This window comes from Coregonus clupeaformis, unplaced genomic scaffold (assembly GCF_020615455.1).
Source record: "Coregonus clupeaformis isolate EN_2021a unplaced genomic scaffold, ASM2061545v1 scaf0132, whole genome shotgun sequence".
NCBI lineage: Eukaryota > Metazoa > Chordata > Actinopteri > Salmoniformes > Salmonidae > Coregonus > Coregonus clupeaformis.
The window spans coordinates 657,971-675,997 of NW_025533587.1; the positions used below are offsets into that span (position 1 = coordinate 657,971).

Here is an 18,027-nt window from a genome sequence, read left to right on the forward strand (position 1 = left end):
TTTGGACAGTATTCCAAAACGGATTTGAAAAACGAAACTGATTTGAGCATTAAGGCCTGCAGTGTGAACAATATGTTATACTCACAACTCACTTCAATCTAATAGGAGAAACATAATGGCTGTTTTTCCTCTATGCTCATATATGACAGATTAAAGCAAATTCTGGCTGTTCTGTTTTTGTGAACATGAAGGAGAGAAGCTATTGACTATTATGGACGTTTGAGACGCACTATATGTTTCTCTCGCCCAATGCACACTGAAATTGCGACTGCACGCTTACTGATGTCCTGAAACGCACCCATCAGAAGCGGAACGAATTCAAGTCAGCTGATCATCAAACCAGCCCTGACAGGATTCTTGGCGTGACACGATTGGATAGCTGGGGAGCTTGAGTTGTTTACTTTTTTTGCTAGTCATTTTCTAACTGTATACCGTTACAGTAGGCTTTCGTTATTTGTGAAACGGACACACTTTAAAACGGAATGAGTACTACCATTAGCACCCAACGAGGACAGGTAAATATAACGACTAACGTTAGCTAACAAGCTATAGTAGCTAGCTAACGTTAAGTTAGCTAACGAACACGGATCAACACCATTTTAGCTAACATTAGCTTCAATTATCACTCGTTTTCATATTAACCAAAATTGGCCAGATTAGCTGTAGCTAACTAGTTGCAACGTTTTAATGAAAACAGCACCGTAACGTTAGTTGATTTAACAAATGTTAGCTAGCTACAGTAGCTAACAAACTTCCAGCTAGCTACATTAGCTTCAACAAGCTAGCTTGCTGGGTGGGTAGTTTTTACGTCAGCCAGCTAATTTAGAAGCCTAACGTTTGACAAGTCTCTCTGGATATAGCCATCTAGCAAACGGTAGCTAGTTTGCGCTCCTTAGATAGAGCTTGCCAGGAACAATAACCAATGGCAGAGTTAACATTAGGCTAACTAGCATGTAAATTAGCTCGCTACTGGTTAAATCTAAAGTCAACTAGCTAGTTATCTAGCTAACTACTGTATTCACAGGAGCTAGCGTCTATATGGCCGGATTAGCTAACGTTACTCGCCCAGATTTAAACTTGCTTGAGTTTATCAGGACACAGCTAAACCAGTGTCGTCTGTTAGCCATTTGAGCTGAAGCCTAGGCATGAGGTATTAAACAACATTTTACTGAACCACCTCTATAGGGCAGCGATGGAGAGGCAGGGGCCAAACTAAATCTGATGATGTTGGACCGGTTTCCCAGACTGATTTATTTCCCAGACTGATTTATAGCCTTCTCAATAGTAGGGTCTTGGGGACAAAATGAAACTAGTTCTGGCATAATACTTTGTATTCCATGTTATAGAGAAACTTCTCATGAACACAGAACACTTTATTTCATGAGGATAGGACTTATTTTCAAGTGATCGAAAAATGTCGCTGACGGATCTGAATCCCTAGTCAATATAAGGGACCAAATCACCTGACACGTTTTGTCCAATAACTAAAGATAGGGTGGTCATATTGTTATGACATTTTCAGGGTTGATGTAGAACACAGAGATGATTCAAATACAATTATAAACTGGGTAGTTCGAGCCCTGGATGCTGATTGGTTGACAGCCTGCTCTAATTATGTTGGTAACCAGTTTATAATAGCAATAAGGCACCTCTGAGGTTTGTGGTATATGGCCAATATACCACGGGTAAGGGCTGTATCCAGGCACTCCGTGTTGTCGTTGCTAAGAACAGCCCTTAGCTGTGGAATATTGGCCATATACCACACCTCCTCGGGCCTTATTGCTTGATTAAATGTATTAAATTAAAATGCTGTATTATGTAAATTAGGCACTTAATATGCCAATTAGGCAGTATGGAACACACAATTACAGTAATGAAAGCCCAATAATTTAAAGTAGGGATGGTCATATTATTAACAAATCTTAATGTTTTATGCAAAACAGAGTTTGTAACAATTTTAAACAATTTATGAAATTAGAATAACTTTTTGTACGATATATAAAAATGTGATACTTAATATGCTAATTGGTCTTTACGGAATAAACTCAAAATATAGCATGTTAAACCTATACATTTAAACTAAGGTGGACATTGTTAACATATATATTGATGTTTTATGCAGAACTGGGAGTTTACACTGAGGAGTAAGGTGCCCATGCGCGTGTACACACACACACACACACACACACACACACACACACACACCAGGAGTGTTAAGAGTACATATAATTGGGATTAATTACATAATAACAAAAAGCAGGCTTACTATTTAGTATTTACCAATTAGCAACTGTTAGGCGGGATATATCACAGTTATGTTGTATTGAGTAGCCCAACTGATTAGGGCCTAGAGTGCCAAATAATAGGCCCAACCCTGTGCCTGTGCCACCTGCATACACACTCCACACATCCCACACACACTCAAACAGCACCCCACCAGCACTCACACACACACAGTGCCTAACACAGACACACATTTCTCAGAATCCTTACACAGCACCCACCAACACACACACACTACATCACACATAGCCTAACACAGACACACACTTCTCACTATGTCTGAACTGTCACACAGTAGGCTACTAATGTAATAACATAGCTTACTTCTAAGGTAGGCCTACGTCTAAGTTGGGTTTCATTGTAATGTTATGTTTTGGTGTTGTGAGTTTCTCTGGTGAAGGGAGGATAAACTGCACTATTTCCAGCAAATAATTAGCCTAGGCTCAGAAGAGACAGTGCGCTGCCTGCTAGCCAGCTACACATAAAGATAGATGGGACACATTTTCAATTCACTGGTATTTAGCTATGTTTTTATCGATTGTAGGCCTGTCGCCACTGAATTCTTGTAGTTTTTACTTGAAAGAAAAAACCATGAATCACAAAAATCACTGGTGGCATAATACTGTCAATGCTGCACAGGCTGCCTCTCACCCCAGTTGCCTCAGCGAATGGCGTCAAGCACTCCCACAAAGCTAGCAACCTAGCACTCATCATGTAAATGGGGGTGGTGGAACAAGAATTTGGAGCAATCCTGACAACCCATACATCAAATCGTAGCTACGATACAATGTTGCCAACTTAGTGACTTTGTCGCTATATTTAGCAAGTTTTCAGACCCCACCAGAGAGTTTTATTGGTAAAATATTGTAGCGACAAATTCAGCTACTTTTCAGGCTGCCTTTTGGGGAGTCACGGTGGGTTTCTATGGTTTTGATAGCATTTAGCGACTTTTCCCAATACATTCTGCCGCAAACAAGAGTGGGAGAAGCTGTCTGTGCAACAGAAGTCCCAGCAACAGTGCACACAGAGGCACAAGGGGAGGGGGTGTGTGCCGGGAGAGGGGGTGCAAATGCTACGTTGCGGACCGCAGCTGTGCCGCAAGGCAAAACGTAATCTAGCGACAAATCAAGGAGCCAATAGTTGGTCTCGCTGAAAAAATAGTTGGCAACACTGGCTACGAAGCTCTACTTTGTAACCTGCTATGTTTTTTTTGTATCTCTGAAGAAATGGTTCAATGATAGAGCTGAAAGAAAATCGTTTTACCTTATATTTCAGTCCAAGGATGTCCGATGCCCATGAAACACCCTCAGGACTTTCCCAACATTTCTTAGCAATACAACGTCACATCGATCTTACTCTGGTAGGTTGAGGAGTACCTTTTGCCAAGAGCAAATATGAACACTGATTTCGCGGGTTTCACAAAAAGGGCTGTCCCACAGAATTTAACGTTCTTAGCACGGCACTTGCTTTAGATTTGGGCTCATATCACGTAAATATCATAACATACAGTATTGGGATTTTTAGACATGGGTAACAACTGCCACATTAATGTTTTCAAATGATTAATGTATTTTGACGACCACATTATTGACATTTTGTGAAAATAGATTTGTTTACTCCTGTTCTTTGTAGAATTCTAGCATAGCGTCCATTGTTTGTCGCATCACCTAACACCCTATCAATGGTGTGTCCGGGAAATCGCTGCATAGTGTGACCCTTTTCTTCCTCTAGTGTAGTTTGCCTGTCCTCACTCTCACAATTCCTCCGCTCCTTTCGTCTTTTAGGTTTACATTGGGGAGTTGCCCCAAGACTTCCTGCGATTACTCCCACTCAGCAGCAGCAACAAGTTCAGTTGATGCCCAAGCAGCGCAGCAGTTGCAGTATGGGGGATCCCTGGGCACTGTAGGACGGCTTAGCATCACTGTAGTGCAGGTAGGGTGTTTTTAACTGTGAATCTGCTTGGTCTTTCCCTAGTATCAAGACTTATTGTGTAACACAAGGTTATTAATGCAGTGGGAATGTTTTCCTGTGAATCACTGTTATGTCCCTCTTCTCTCCAGGCCAAGCTTGCTAAAAACTATGGTATGACACGCATGGACCCTTACTGCAGGGTCCGACTAGGGTATGCTGTTTATGAAACACCCACAGCCCATAATGGTGCCAAGAATCCACGATGGAACAAAGTTATCCAGTGCACTGTCCCACCTGGAGTAGACTCCTTCTACCTGGAGATCTTTGATGAGGTGAGGAAGAAGGAATTAGAGGGTGGTGGGTGAGGAGAAGATCCTAACGTGTTATTGGCTCGACAACTAGGCCTGTCTAGAGTTATTGATAGCAATCTACTTTGAGTGTTTCTTCTTGATGATCATCCATGATTTTAGAGACAAGTTACTGATTTGAGGTGTTTGTGCTGGTCACTTTTCCAGAGGGCATTCTCGATGGATGACAGAATTGCATGGACACACGTCACCATCCCGGAAGGCCTGAGAGAGGGCAGTGTGGTTGATGAGTGGTACAGCCTCAGTGGCAGACAAGGCGACGACAAAGAGGGCATGATCAACCTGGTCATGTCTTACGCTGTGAGTTCATAAAACACACATGCTCACATTGTACATTGTCATTGTAGTACAGTTTGAAAGTGATTGATTGATGTCATCTTACAACTTGCCCCTTATCTCTTCCTATTGGCTCTCATGCTTTCAGAACATGCCAGCAGGTATGCACATGTCTCCACCCGTTGTCCTCATGCCCACTGTCTATCAGCAGGGGGTAGGATACGTACCATTGCAGGTGAGTAGAACCATACTCTCCACTGAGACATAGTGTTAGGTTTAATTTCTGGTACAATAATCCAGACGGTATCCAAGAAAACTTGTGCTAGATCAATTCATCACACTGGGTGTTGCAGCTGCAAAAGCACACATACAGGTCATAACACGACTAGCCCCTCCTCTCCGACAATACCCCCCTTCTAAGTCTAGGATGAACAATCAGTCTCTGTTGCTGGGCAGGAACTGAGTCTGTTCCTCATGTTGGTGTTATCATGTCCCAGCTTGAGTCCGGAACCTTCGCACTCCTCCGTGCCTTTCACAGGTCTTCTTATCAGTCAGCCCTTGAGTTATGGAGGGTACACATTTCTACAGGCTACTGCAATCCACTAGATAATTACACTTCTCATACACAAAGAGCCTAAATCTAACACTACTTTCAATCTCTAAGAATATATAAAAACTGTATATTCATATTCAGAGTATATAAGTATATATCTAAAACAGTAAAGATATAAGACAGTGTTATAGAACAGTAATTACGATCTATCAGCTCTAACTCTATCAGCCCTATTCCACCCTTATGGAGTCATTCTTGCCCTCAGAGACAGGCCCCCTTTCCTTCTACCCAAATACAATGCACATAGATCTTTCCATCTAACCAATAACATAATAATTACTACTGCTAGGCTAATTATACAATTATAAACAGATTAAAACGGGCTCAAGTCAGTCTTCAACAGTTGGCAATCTTGGACAGAGACACTGCAGCCATCTAAGTGCGCCACTACTCCTGAGTGGCGCAGTGGTCTAAGGCACTGCATCGCAGTGCTAACTGTGCCACTAGAGATCCTGGTTCGAATCCAGGCTCTGTCGCAGCCGGCCGCGACCGGGAGACTCATGGGCGGCGCACAATTGGCCCAGCGTCGTCCAGGGTAGGGGAGGGAATGGCCGGCAGGGATGTAGCGTTGATAGAGCATGGCGTTTGCAATGCCAGGGTTGTGGGTTCGATTCCCACGGGGGGCCAGTATAAAAAAAAAATAATGTATTCACTAACTGTAAGTCGCTCTGGATAAGAGCGTCTGCTAAATGACTAAAATGTAAAATGTAAATCTAAGGCCCGATTCTATTTAGATTGCTTGTCTACTTTCCAAGCCAAATTGGTAGAGACAAATGGAAGTGGGCATAGTGTGTCTTATGTAAGTGAAACTAAAGGACGAAACAGACCACGCCTCTGACTGACCACAGTACATTGTCATTTTCTGTTAATTTTCCCGACTATTCTACATGTTGAATTGCCACTGCTCATCAGCACCCAGCAGGTGATCTACTTACTGCGCACGGCTGATGTTTATTAGAGTGTGTGTTGCCCTTAAGAACTGTTGACCTGTTTAAATGATCAATTTAATAGATTGTTGCTTACCCATTTCTCTCTGGTTTGCTCTTCTCAGGAGTGCCCACTGTATACAACCAGGGAATGGTGCCCATGGGTATGCCTGCAGCACCCACTGTCGCCCCCACAGGAGGCTCCCTGTAGCGAGGGAGGATCTTAAGGCACTGCAGGACATGTTCCCCAATCTGGACAGGGAAGTGATCCGCACTGTAATTGAGGCCCAGCAAGGTAACAAGGATGCCGCAATCAACTCTCTGCTGCAGATGACAGAAGAGCTGTAACAGTGGAGCCACACATAGAGCCACTGTGGCGGCCAGAACATTGCCCATTCACAGCAACAGCACCCTGCACAGTTTGTAAATATGCACTCAGGCCTGCGAGCTCTCAACTGTCACTCACACTAAATAAAATCCAGCAGTTTTTTTCCAACCATAAGCAGATGTTCCTATCTGAGGTGTCAAACATGTATACATCTGTATACATTACCATCTGTATTATGAAACAATGTATAGCTTTGTTCCCAGTCCACATCTGGGATTGGGACAAATTGGTTTACCTACTGATAAGTGCTGTGATGGCTGGTTGGCTTCTCAATTTTACATTCCACTTTACTCAGAATGGGTTATGTACAATTGATGTTGATGCAGTGCTATGTGGGGGTAATGAAAGGAATTGATCCTGCAGAAGCTTTAGACCTTTGTGAAAGCAGTTGTTGTGCGACATTGTTGAGAGCTCCCAAGCCAGTCTTCTCTGTATATGTGTATTGACCAGTACTGTCTTGAGCCTATCTGTGTTATATATATATATCTGTATAAATATAGTTCTATATATTCAAAAGATTATAAATTATGAAGATGATATTTAGGTATGCAGTGGTTCAGAGCAGAAAGAGGACTCGCAATATAACAAACCGCGATTACTTAGGAGATGTGCAAATCCCCTCATAGCCACACAGCCAATGCCTAACAACCTCTCAAATGTTAAGGTTCATTTGCCACCATTCCACTCTACTCTGGATAATGCCATGTGATTTTGCACGTCTCAAACAAAAATGCCTCTCTGAATGTTTCAATATCACTGGTCAGTGGCTTAGTAACTGTTATTAACTATGGTGGAAGAATATATCATGGTAAACCAATATCAAATAATTACATGTTAATAACGAATTATTGAAAGCAGTGAAGAAATAAACATATGACTGATATCATCCTTTCCCTTAACCCATTCTGAATTCACAGGCTTTATTGCGAACCGTTATAGGCTGTGAAAATCCCTGCTGGATTAATAAACAAAATTGTGTGCACGACCAAATTATATTCAGAAAATGTGTAAATGTTGGTATGATTATCATACAGATAAAATGTAATGTCCTACCACTACCATATATATTTATATATACACACACACACACACACATTTAGAGGAGACTTGTAAAGATCCATTGACATGAGGCATTGAATGTTGCCGTCCCCCAAAGGTCTAATTTTAACATGGGGTTTTCATTTGATATTTGTATTTGCTTAATCTTCAAAGATGTGCATATATTTTTCCAAGGAAAGATCCTCTGTTGTGGTTTGATTCACAAAAACAATTGTTAGTTCATTTCATTTATGCTTAGTCCATACTCCATGAGTGTCATATGTAAAATACTTGTTTTAATTTAATAGACTTCATTGATTTTCAGTGATCCCAATTCTGGGCACATATGTTTGATTGATTGCTCTATCCCCTCTTGATTTAATAAATTCCTGTCTACCTTCCACTTTTGCCAAGACATAGCAAGCACTTTCATTTTATATGTTAGGTTTTCTTCTCTGTTTTCCCCCATACTTGTCCCATTCGCATAGACATATTTTGAACATGATTGTGTCATGTTTAGCCAGACGTCTGTATAACTCCTAACACTTCCAACGTTTAGCCATTCTACTTATTTGTTAGTTCATAAGTAAATGTACCTTCCTAAGCGAAAGAGAGCATAACATTTATTTCACTTTTACAGTCCTTTGAGATCAATGTGCACAAGGATGTTCGAAGGCGCTCTACCGGAAGTTGGGAAGGTTGTTCTGATTCTGTTGCAATGGAATGGCAAGGCTATGTGCTAAAGCAGTTTAATGGGTTATCTGGTTTGAATGTACAAAACTTTTTTGGCATCAAATTATGTTTGCAATTTGACATTTGCTCTTGTTTCCTTTACTCATGAATTATTACATTATGGAAATAAAGATTTAGTCTACATTTGGTTGGTCTTGTAGTGTGTATCTCATCCTACTGGTTTGTTTGCCGTGCCATTTTTAGACTTTGAAATTGATATATTGATATATACCAAATTATTTATTTATTTATTTACTATAACTTAGAAATACCTCATGAGTTTAGTTCAACTGTCGTACCCCATCAGACCCCAAAATATAAGTGGGTTTTACTTCTTTGTTTGTAAACAATATAATTGTAAACAAACACTGTATAGACTCAACATGATTAAGGCCTAGATTCAATCCGGACTGTGGAAGATCTGTGTTACAGCGGTAATTTTCGATTGAGCCAACAAATGCTGTGTTTACCGTTAATGTGGTCTCTGCGATCGCTGGAATATTGCCTTTAAAATATGCATATAGTGGACAAAACGCGATCGGATTGAATCTGGCCCTTAAACTATAATTATGATCTCATGGATGGTCGGTTCTTACATCTATAGCTCTGTATATGAATTTGAGAGTGGTTACATTTCTCCAGCCCTATCCCTCAGCTTTGTCTGAACAGCAGATTGCCCCTTTAAACCCCACCATGTTGTCAATGACACAAGAACGTCACTACCCTATTCTAGCTACATATTTTATTATACCTTTACTAACTTGTGGCTTACTGCTTGGCATGTTTTGTTGCGTCAATATATTTTCAAAAGCCACTGGTAGATAGCTACAGGTAACTGCCAAAATAATAGAAACTCTTGCGTAAATGAGAGTTCTGGTGGGGCATACTCCTGAGTGGCGCAGTGGTCTAAGGCCCTGCATCGCAGTTCTAACTGTGCCACTAGATCCTGGTTCGAATCCAGGCTCTGTCGCAGCCGGCCGCGACCGGGAGACTCATGGGCGGCGCACAATTGGTCCAGCGTCGTCCAGGGTAGGGGAGGGAATGGCCGGCAGGGATGTAGCTCAGTTGATAGAGCATGGCGTTTGCAACGCCAGGGTTGTGGGTTTGATTCCCATGGGGGGCCAGAATAACACAAAAAAAATATATATATATATAAATAGGTATTCACTAACTGTAAGTCGCTCTTGATAAGAGCGTCTGCTAAATGACTAAAATGTAATGTAAATGTAATGTAATGTAATGGTGGCTCTGTTATGGTGTGTGGTGCATTTTCCTGCCATGGCTTAGGTCCACTCAACCCCGAGAGCACTGGTATTCAAACTTTTTCAGCGGGGACCCCCAATTGTTTCAGCCAGATTTTGACATCAACAAATAACCTTTAATGCATTGCATTTTCATCTCTCATCAAAAATAAACGAAACCAATAAATAAATGTATTCAAAATGGTATCTTTAAAATTGTCTTTCTCGAAAACGTTTGTATATTGTCCCATACAACAATCTGTACCCTATTTTATTTTATTTGTATTACATTTTGGCGACCCCACTGCAGTTCCATCGCAACCCCAACTTTGAATACCAATGAAGGTAAGATAAGCACCAGTAAATACACAACCATTCTGAGTGATCACCTTCAACTTATGGTGAATCATTTCTATCCTGATGGGAGTGGATGACAATGCCCCCATCCACAAGGCACAAGTGTTCCCTGAATGGTTTGATGAGCATAAAAATTATGTAAACCATATGCCATGTCCATCTCAGTCACCAGATATCAACCCAATTGAACACTTATGGGAGATTCTGGAGCAGCGCCTGAGACAGCATTTTCCACCACCATCAACAAAACACCAAATGATGGAATTTCACTTGGAAGAATGTTGTCGCATCCCTCCAGTAGTGTTTCAGACACTTTGAGAATCTATGCCAAGGTGCATTCAAGCTCTTCTGGCGGCTCGTGGTGGCCCAACGCCATATTAAGACACTTTCCATTATTTTGGAAGTTAAACCTCCAAGTAGCATAATGTTACTGTTATAGTGATCACTGTGAATAGCTTGAAGGAATGTGAGAATTGCTCAAAAAGCAAAAGGAACATGCAGAAGCACATGATGTTGCTGTTGTTTATTAATCACTACAAATGAGAAAAGATTCTCCACTACATTTATCATAGAAAATACATTCATTCTACAATGAAGGTATAAGAACATAATACTAAGTGCTGCCGATTGTAGAAATACACTGGCATGAACATTTAAATAAAAGTTAACAAGAAAACTAATTTGGACTAAAACATTCGATGTCATGAGGATAATTCTGATATCAGTGTGCATGTTGTCTCCCTAGACGTTTAGCGCCTTCTCCTGCGCTGTCTGGTCATCCCAGGGGCGGCGGTCGTGCCTGCATCACAGTCTGTGACGTGACATCCGCACGACTCAACGTGGATGTAGGAGTGCTTGACCTTTGACCCATCAGGGCAGATCAGCTCCACCTCTTTCTGGCTAGTGGTCGCCTCTTGGCAGCAGGAGCAGTAGTGCATCATGGTGTTGGCCTCTGCTGAGTACCTGCACATTCACATAAACACAAGACAAGTTGAAAAGAGGGCTTGAATTTCCTGGGTTGTCTTGACAAGATGAGCACAGGAGCAGTAAATAAGTCAAATAAGCTTCTAGTTCATAAAGGGCACAATATATGGTGAATAAGTGATCACTGACTGGGGCCTGCATGACATTGACTAGTGCTGTATTTAGCATCTGTAGTACTTACATGGAAGAGGTTCCACAGTTTCCTGAGCAGGAATTGATCTCCACAGGCTCAGCGGTCGCACAGCCACTGATGACGATGCTAGTGGTGGTGTACTTCATCTCACAGACATTGCTGCGTTCTGTGCCTGGTCAGGAAAGATGCATCAAGAGTTGTTGTTTGATACATTATGACATAGCTTAAGCAGAAACAGACAACATATACATTTTTGGCCAGCATGTAGGCACAATGTTTCCTGTTGGTCTTATTTTATTGTTTAGGTGACATAGCTGGCTATAAGGTGAACCAATTTGTAAGTCGCTCTGGATAAGAGCGTCTGATAAATTATGTAAATGTAAATGTATAGCAAGCTATTATTAACCAGTAGATAGGTGGTTATTAGGAATGCTTTGGCTGGACGTGTTACTTACAGGTCTTGCAGCATCCATTTGCATCTGTCTTTTCTGTGCCCTGGGGTGAAAAATAGGAGAGATGATTTATAAGTGGCAGTTTGTATAAATTATGTGAGCTCCCTTCCATTCTAAATGTTACTGAAACATCTATCGCTATGACCCTAGAGTGCTAGGAATGATAGTAACATTCTGAGTGAGAATGGAAAACAGTGTAACTGCAGTGTAAATTGATTGTCCCCACGATGGAGGTGAGATAGGACATAAACTCACTGGGACACAGTTCTCTGGCCTGAATGCAGGGCACACAGTCTTCACCTCCCTTGGTATATATTGGCCATCAGTTTTCTCACATGTGTACTTCACACATTTGTCACCAGGTGGTGACCATGTTTGGTTCACCTGTCGCACAAGGAAGAGATTATGAAGAATTATGATGGAGTTTCAGATCATGCAGACAGATTATGCATCCTCATACACACTCTTGATATACTCACCTGAATAGTGTGTTTGGTGTTATCTGGCATATTAACCACACAGCTTGTCTGTACACACTTCCCACAACACTGACCAGGTATGGCCTGATACTGGAAGCCCTAAGACAAGGATGGAGAGCCATCATTGAATCATTGTTCACTTATTTTATAAGCATGCGGTAGTCTCCAGAGTAGGCTACTGCAAGTTTCTTATAAATATGTAAATGCATTTATCATCTTTGTTAAGAGAGACATGACTACCTGTGAACATGTAGTGTCGCAGGAGATATTTGTGCACACAATGTTGTTGAGCTTGGTGCTAGGATCCATGGTCGAGCTGCAGATACAATTCTCACATGTTCCTTTAGGAACTTGAGCACCAGGCTGGAGTGAAAGAGAGAGACAAAAGTTATCATCCACTATAACAGACTGTTTGAATAGAGGAGGGTCAGAGTGCAAAGGGAGCAGTTCTATAGTAGAATGTAACCAATTATGAGGGCAGCAAACACAATTCAGCTTATCTCAAGCTATTTGTGTGTGTATCTTTCAGAAGCTTGTTGAATTTAATTTCTTTGAAATGATTTATTCTTACCTGGTACTCAATGTTATTGTAGACACATACACCCTTAGGAACTGAACAGACACACATTGAGAAGAAATCAGTCAGTGATACCAGTGATTCATGTCATAGTTAACACAAATGTAATTCAAACTAGTGATACCTGGGAATTACAAAGTCAATGAACTAACTAAACCACTGATGAAGCAAATCAAGGGGACTTACCACAGGTATACTCTGGACAGCAGCTTGAGATGGACGTGCTTATAATTGCCTCCCACCCTGGCTGGCAGTCCATCATGATTTTGGGGCAAAGCAGTGCATCGCACTCTGTTATAGAGGTAACCAATGAGAAGTGATTAAAAGACAAGCTGATAGAGGGTCAAATAACCCCCCTATGACCCTACAGAACACTTCAGATAATATTGGTCTAGTACTGTATGAGTAAGAGTTGGCTTTCTAATGATTCACTGAAGGGTCACTGTTCCATCACTCACCACATGTATATTTCTGGCAGCAGCCTTCTGTCTTGTTCACCAGTCTGTATCCAGTTTCATTGCAGATGGGTATGGCTGGTGTGGGGCAAGTGATAGGCTGGCACTGGACAACCATAGAGTCCTTGTCACAGGTGCACTGCTGGCAAACACTCTCCCATGTATCACCAGGCTTAAGGGAAAAACAGGGTCATGTCAGGTCAACACATGAAAAGAAAATACTTCTTCTCTAGGTGAGAAGAAATGGGTTGGAGGTGGTTATTCAGATATTAAAAGTTGTATTCTGGTCTGTTCATTGGAAGGAATAAAGAGGCCAAGACCTATACTGTGCCAATGAAAAGTATCCATTCTATGTGAGTTCCCTTGACTCACGTGATACGCGTCTCATGATATGTCTATGTGAGAATGAATATCTGGAGAATATTTAGATGGAGGAAATTCTTACCATTTTGGGGTTGCCATCAGGTCCAGTGCAGCCTGAAGAATGAATACAGGGTGTGTTTAAAATGTTTGTCTCACATAGTTGGGGTCTTGTTCTTCACACCTCCACATCAACACATTTTGTTAACCGTTCCATTACAAATAAAGTCAGTAAACCATGATTCATGATTAATTCAAGGTTTCAAAGCACAGCAAGGTCTAATTCGCATATTGATAGTTACCTGCAAAATATCCCATAACCCATTCTTACCACAGGAGACCACACAAGTATCAGAGTAGGTGCTGAACAAGACGGTTCCAGATGGACAGAAGCAACCCTCCTTCGTCTTATTGGTCATTTGGGTTTGATTGTTCAAATACTTCTCATTATATCTGCATACAAAAGAGGTTTTGGATTATGCAGGAGATCATTTATTTAAAAGAAGGCTCATATGAAGGAAATTCATATTACATCCAATCAGAATAAAGATTACCTGGTATTACATGTTGGTTCAACTGCTGGACCACATGGCATGTACACCTTAGTGTCTGGGCATGTATGGTCTGCAGGACAAAAATAGGTCACAGTTATGCTAAACACCAGCAAAACATCTTTTTTTAAAGTAGCTGCTTATGACATCTGCTAATGTTACACATTAGTCAATGAATTTGTGGCATGACATCTATGCTTGGATTCATAGCTCACCACATTCTCCATCGGTGGACTTCCTCCAGTCAATGCAGATCCCTTTATTTGCACATTCAGATGCATATGCCTCCAGACTAGAGCATCTAGAATTAGCATTGTTGCAGACATCTGATCTACAGGCCTGAACAAAGGCGTCAGGAGAAACCGCTTTATGGCATGCCTCAAAGACCCTTTGACAGAAAATAACATAGAGAGTGATTTAAAGAAATGCATGGAGTGCAACCTTTAACTAGAAATGCCAATGGAACGGTACCTGTATTATGATAAAAACAGGTGCAAATACAAGCAAATTAACAGTACAGATAATGTACATTACAATTGATAAAACACATTAGGAAGTGAATTATCATTTAGGCATTCCTATTGTATGCTTGTTCCCTTTTTCAAAATTAGTTTGATATGTTCCTTACATGCTGTTCATGATTTCACAAATGGCTGTCTTGCAGGGGGTAGGGGACGTGCTTGGGGTTGCCGGGGTGGTAGAGGGTGGTGCTGTTGGAGGAGTTGGACAGTCCTGGTTTGGAACCAGCCACTGGCTAGCTGCGACTGAGCAACTCTGTATCTGACCATTAGGTGACTGGCAGTCATTCTTCTGGGAATTATCACAGGTACCTTGAAAAATACGGACATTAAGTAGGGTAAACCCTAGTTAGCAAGGCCAGGTCATAGATTCCTTGTTTTATGCAATTTCTATAGGGTGGTCTAGATAGGAGCATCTACTGAAGGTTTGAAACTGTGAAATGTATATTGACCCTCTTTAATAATACTCACCACACTGGCCCTCTGTGCTGCTTTGGAAGAGGGAGTAAGGAAGGTTGATGCTAAATGATGACCGCTTGTAAGACACCTGAACCTTAAGATCAGGGATCTCCAGCACGACCTCCACACCTGTACTTGTTAGAGCAATGTCACCCATTCTGTAAGCTGGGTAGATTCGTTTACTGTTGACATATACCTGCATTTGTGTAGAAATGAATACACATTTAGATGGTTGACAATGTTGACACCATTATTGGTTTTAATTTAAAGTCATGGGATTTCAATAAAGCATGATAACGCAGTAGCATACATAAAACAATTATGGATATTAAATAATACAAGCAATGAGAATTATATTTTAAAATAGTTACCACATTTTCTGTTGTTTCACCAGATCTCTGCTGGGTAAGAATCACTTCATAGGATTTGTAATGAATGAGAAGGGACTGAGGACAGAATCCACTGTCAGCGTTTCCACAGTAGTGGTTATCAACAATAATGGTAAGGTTGTATTTTAAGTTGATTTCTTTCATTAAGGTGTATGAGCAGTTCTCCTGGAAATTGTAATATACTCCATCAAATGTCATGTAGTGAGATCCACCCCATCCACTGCATACACCTGCAACATGATAAAATATGAGTTGATAATAATCTAAGCTATTGACAGAGGACATTGAAAACTCAAAAGTTGGGGTTTTAGATTGTATGTTGTCACTTACATTCACATTCATATGTAAAGCAGCATCCAGCTGAATCATAAACCTTGACAGGTGGACGGCCATTCTCACACTGTAGTGGCTCCACTGGCTTGCATTTTACTGGTAGCTGGACAACAATGCCGTCCTGGCAAATTGCTGTGGTACAGCTATTCAGCTGCCAAGATTCTCCATTCTGCCATTGATTTGATAAGGGGAAACAATTACTCAAACGTGCACACGGAGGGTAGAACATACAAGCATTACACCACAAAGACAAATATAACCATTCACCCATTTTATTTATACAAACAAAAAATCTAAGATTTGTAGGCAAAAATGACCTTTCTTGGTGGCTGAACGCTAGTGCAGTCTGGAGAGGATTGAGTTGTTGGTGGTGGGGTCGTGGTCTCTTCTGACGTTGTGGGTGATAAAGTGGGTGGTGTAGAGGAAGGACAAGGATTTGATTCCACTTCAACTTGACACGTTGCTTTGCAGTAAGCGGTGAAGCACCACCCTGAAGCATCGGTCACATTATACACTACGTTCCCTGATTGTTGAGAAAGGCAAGCGTTAGAACATTTCAGTTTGCAAATGAAAGTTCATTAAAAGATTAGTGAAATGTCACTTATTTTGATTGTCTGCATAACGTTTATAACATATTACCTGGTAGATACTGTGTCCCATTAACATTGCAAATGCACTGGCTGGTGGTGACTACTGTTGATGTAGGTGTAATAATCACTTGTGGTGAAGTTGAAGGATTTGTTGTTGTTTCTAATATGCCTGTGATGACAACTGGCTCTGTTGTTCCTGTACTTGTTGTTGAAGGCTGTGATGTTGAAGTTGAAGTCAGTGATGTTGAAGTTGAAGTCACAATGATAGCTGTTGTAGAAGATGTAATTGAGCCAGTGGTGACTACTTTAGGTGGCCTTGTGGAAGTAGATGAAATAGTCTCAGTTGTGGTTTCTTCAATGGTGGTTGTTCCACCAGTGGTAGGTGTAGTTACTTCTGCAGTTGAAGTGGGTGCAATTGTAGTTGTTGTTAATGTAGTGGGTTTGGATGTTATGACAACTGGCCCTGTTGTTTCTTCACCTGTTGTTGTGGGCTGTGATGTTGATGTAGAGGTTTCAACAATTACAGTGGTGGAAGTGGTTGTTGGGCCGGTGGTGACTACTTTAGGTGGCTTTGTGGATGTAGATGGAATTGTCTCAGTTGTGGTTTCTTCAATTGTTGAAGTTCCACCTGTGGTAGGTGTAGTTACCTCTGCAGTTGTTGTGGGTGCAATTGTAGTTGTTGTTAAAGTAGTGGGTTTGGATGTTATGACAACTGGCCCTGTTGTTTCTTCACCTGTTGTTGTGGGCTGTGATGTTGAGGTAGAGGTTTCAACAATTACAGTGGTGGAAGTGGTTGTTGGGCCGGTGGTGACTACTTTAGGTGGCTTTGTGGATGTAGATGGAATTGTCTCAGTTGTGGTTTCTTCAATTGTGGTTGTTCCACCAGTGGTAGGTGTAGTTACCTCTGCAGTTGAAGTGGGTGCAATTGTAGTTGTTGTTAAAGTAGTGGGTTTGGAAGTTATGTCTATTGGCCTTGTTGTTTCTTCATGTGTTGTTGTGGGTTGTGGTGTTGAGGTAGAGGTTTCAACAATTACAGTGGTGGAAGTGGTTGTTGGGCCAGTGGTGACTACTTTAGGTGGCTTTGTGGATGTAGATGGAATTGTCTCAGTTGTGGTTTCTTCAATGGTGGTTGTTCCACCAGTGGTAGGTGTAGTTACCTCTGCAGTTGAAGTGGGTGTAATTGTAGTTGTTGTTAAAGTAGTGGGTTTGGAAGTTATGACAACTGGCCCTGTTGTTTCTTCACCTGTTGTTGTGGTCTGTGATGTTGAGGTAGATGTTTCAACAATTACAGTGGTGGAAGTGGTTGTTGGGCCGGTGGTGACTACTTTAGGTGGCTTTGTGGATGTAGATGGAATTGTCTCAGTTGTGGTTTCTTCAATTGTTGTAGTTCCACCTGTGGTAGGTGTAGTTACCTCTGCAGTTGTTGTGGGTGCAATTGTAGTTGTTGTTAAAGTAGTGGGTTTGGAAGTAATGACAACTGGCCCTGTTGTTTCTTCACCTGTTGTTGTGGGTTGTGATGTTGTTGTAGAGGTTTCAACAATTACAGTGGTGGAAGTGGTTGTTGGGCCGGTGGTGACTACTTTAGGTGGCTTTGTGGATGTAGAAGGAATTGTC

General features: G+C 41.4%; 1 protein-coding gene and 1 pseudogene across 1 annotated transcript; one reads left to right on the plus strand and one right to left on the minus strand.

The window, feature by feature from the left end:
• Nucleotides 1-340: 340 nt before the first annotated feature.
• LOC123481016 lies at nucleotides 341-6,725 on the plus strand (annotated as a pseudogene).
• Nucleotides 6,726-10,641: 3,916 nt separating this feature from the next.
• On the minus strand, nucleotides 10,642-16,826 carry LOC121564197 (intestinal mucin-like protein; the record flags this gene model as incomplete). The annotated part of the gene is made up of 19 exons (XM_045213635.1): nucleotides 10,642-11,096; nucleotides 11,299-11,422; nucleotides 11,706-11,745; nucleotides 11,958-12,086; nucleotides 12,182-12,280; nucleotides 12,422-12,544; nucleotides 12,753-12,793; nucleotides 12,945-13,049; nucleotides 13,217-13,385; nucleotides 13,659-13,690; nucleotides 13,905-14,026; nucleotides 14,128-14,197; nucleotides 14,340-14,512; nucleotides 14,753-14,954; nucleotides 15,114-15,297; nucleotides 15,473-15,720; nucleotides 15,821-15,992; nucleotides 16,141-16,346; nucleotides 16,463-16,826. Coding segments are annotated over 19 exons (2,817 nt in total), but the record flags the coding sequence as incomplete, so codon positions are not given.
• Between the last annotated feature and the right edge of the window lie 1,201 nt (nucleotides 16,827-18,027).